Below are 2,487 nucleotides of genomic sequence, written 5' to 3'. Positions count from 1 at the left end.
GGTCTGGGTGGGCGGGGCTTTGGAGTGGGCGGAGACATCCTCTTCCTCCCAACAAACTCCACGTATGTTCCCGGGAAGTCTCCTTTTTCCTGCAGGAGGCAGAAAAACACGTCAGTCACACGTGTACGAGTGAATTTATTCATCCTGCTGAGTTAGAAGTGTTTCAGGCTCGGTGGGTCTGACAGAAACCTCCTGTGAGGGTTAGGGTTAGGAGCACCAGATCAGTCTGAGCCAAAACAAACAGAATAATCCAGCTTCACTTTCATCTTCAGATGTGTTTGTTTGTGTGACGGAGTGTGTGTGTGAGCCTGGAGCTGTTTCAGAACCATCTGCAGCCGGCTCTGCACCGTCTTCACGCAGGAAACTACTCTGCATTTAACGAGCGGAGTCACATTTCAGCTGATCTCATCCCTGCAGGGCTGGACCCGTGCTGGTTCTGATCCAGACTGTTTTTCTTTATAAGTGCTGGCTGTGTTCACAGTCTTTCATTAAGTTTTTACACAGAACCACACAGTGGTCATTATGGCTGTGAAGGAAACAGAAAGACAGAAGAATGAGAGTAAACAGAGTTCAAACAGAAGACGAGTCACACCGAGCTGTTGATGTCTGGACATCTTTGGTCCTCAGTAGGGCTGGAGGAAAATATCCATACACTGATATATATATCGATATTTCATTTCCCCAATACTATATCGATTTTATAAAGCTCTGTATCGATCGTTAAAGGTTTAAAATGTCAACTTTCCTGCCAGCCGTTCATTTTTATGTTGTAGTTCAGCCTCTGACCACTAGTTGGCAGCAGTGAGCCAGACATTTGGCTCCTCTACTCCTGAGGAGCCAGAGAATAAGGGTAGCATTAGCATTGTGAGTAAACATTAGCTTCATGCTCTGATAGCTGAATCTGAGCAGAAAAGACCGACACCCTCTGCCTTCTGCTGAGGTAAGGTTACAAACAGTTACTGATTTGTCACAATGTCTGAATTTAAGACAAATTAAGTGTCTCATTCGCTGTTTTTCTGACTGTAGTCAGCTGTCACGTTACGGCAGGCAGGACTCGAGCTTTAGATGGTCCCAGAAGGACGGTGTTGTGTGAAAATCTGTCCCCCCGTGTCCGGAGGGCACACTGCAGCCAGAAAGGTGGATCAGACCATTTTCACAGCACTTCTGATGAATTTCTTATTAAAAAGACTCATAAACTTGTCATGGTAACTTTCAGTTTAATCATCAGCTGCTGTAAAAAAAAGCCTCTAAAATGAATAAATAAATAAACCTGGCCTTTTTTTAATCACAAAGAGAATCAGTCCTTTTCCAACTTTTCTCATGTTGTCTTTAGACTCACTGTTTATCAGTCAGACAACAAACACTGTCTTCCAACACATTGTGTGTATTTATAATTATTTTATTGCTGATACAACCAAATATTTCAGTTGTTTAAAATAATCTGTTCCTCCTCTGTAACATGGGAACAAAATAATTTACCTCCAAGTCTTTAACTGTTAATTCCTCTCATCATAAACAACAAATCCTGAAGATTTGAGAAAATTTTCTCTTTATTGGTCAAAGTTACCTGATGGAACCAAATATTATTTAGGCCTGTAAGCTACAGTTTGCACTGTTTGAATTAAAGGAAACTAATTGTCTCATCACATCTTTGATTAATTTGGTCCAGCTGTAGACTCTAGGTCTCTGTCCAATCAGAGCAGGTATTGTGTAGTTGAAGCTTTTAATCAGTTTTTAGTTCAGTTAATTCTCAAAATGTCACCAAAATCACTCTGTTCCTCTAAAATCGTTCAGAGAATCGAATCGTTTCCTGAATGTCGTATTGTGACATTAGTGCACGGCTACAGCTCCAGCCGGGGTGAGATTTTTGTTGTGAGGAGACACAAGTCCTGCAGGGGGGGCTACTCACTGGCTGACAGGCCTGTCATGTCCATCTTGGGGAGGTGTCGAGCCTTCAGGACCACCACGCTGAGACGATGGGACACGGGCTGGTAGGACAGGGACACCAGGACCTCTCCACGGCTCTCACACTGAGGACACACACACAGACACGTTCAGGTTAAACACAGGTCAGCTGTCAGCTGAGTAAACAAGGACATCATGGGTCCTGACGGGTCCAGACCCAGCACCCGGTCCAACCTGATCAGTCCAGAACAGAGCAGCTGATTGTCTGAGCCAGCTGACAGCAGCATCCGTCACTCAGAGGGAACAGACGGAGCAGTGTTGTCAGCTGAAGACCATCAGAACTTCAGGATTTACAGAAAAACACAACTTTGGACCTAAAATTTAGGTCAAAGTTATTTTATTGCAGTGATTAAAGCTTAAAGCTCGTCTTAAAACCCATCTATTTTACTTGGTTTTCAACACCAGCGGGATCTAATTTTAAATTGTATATTTTTGTTTTTAAACCGTCTTTATTTTAATTACTTTTTTATTATGTTGTGTTTTAATGTACAGCACTTTGTGTCAGCTGTGGTTGTTTTAAAG

The 2,487-nt window shown here is 42.8% G+C and overlaps 1 protein-coding gene across 1 annotated transcript in view; it reads right to left on the bottom strand.

The window, feature by feature from the left end:
- syt11a (synaptotagmin XIa) overlaps positions 1-2,487 on the bottom strand; it is a 31,238-nt gene that overhangs the window by 20,737 nt on the left and 8,014 nt on the right. The window contains exon 3 of the mRNA XM_014031681.1: positions 1,910-2,030. Coding sequence (XP_013887135.1) covers positions 1,910-2,030 — 121 coding nt within the window. The remainder of the gene's footprint in view (positions 1-1,909; positions 2,031-2,487) is intronic.

The sequence above is a fragment of the Austrofundulus limnaeus genome, unplaced genomic scaffold, assembly GCF_001266775.1.
Source record: "Austrofundulus limnaeus strain Quisiro unplaced genomic scaffold, Austrofundulus_limnaeus-1.0 Scaffold1300, whole genome shotgun sequence".
Taxonomy (NCBI): domain Eukaryota; kingdom Metazoa; phylum Chordata; class Actinopteri; order Cyprinodontiformes; family Rivulidae; genus Austrofundulus; species Austrofundulus limnaeus.
This window is presented reverse-complemented; position numbering and strand designations above follow the sequence as displayed.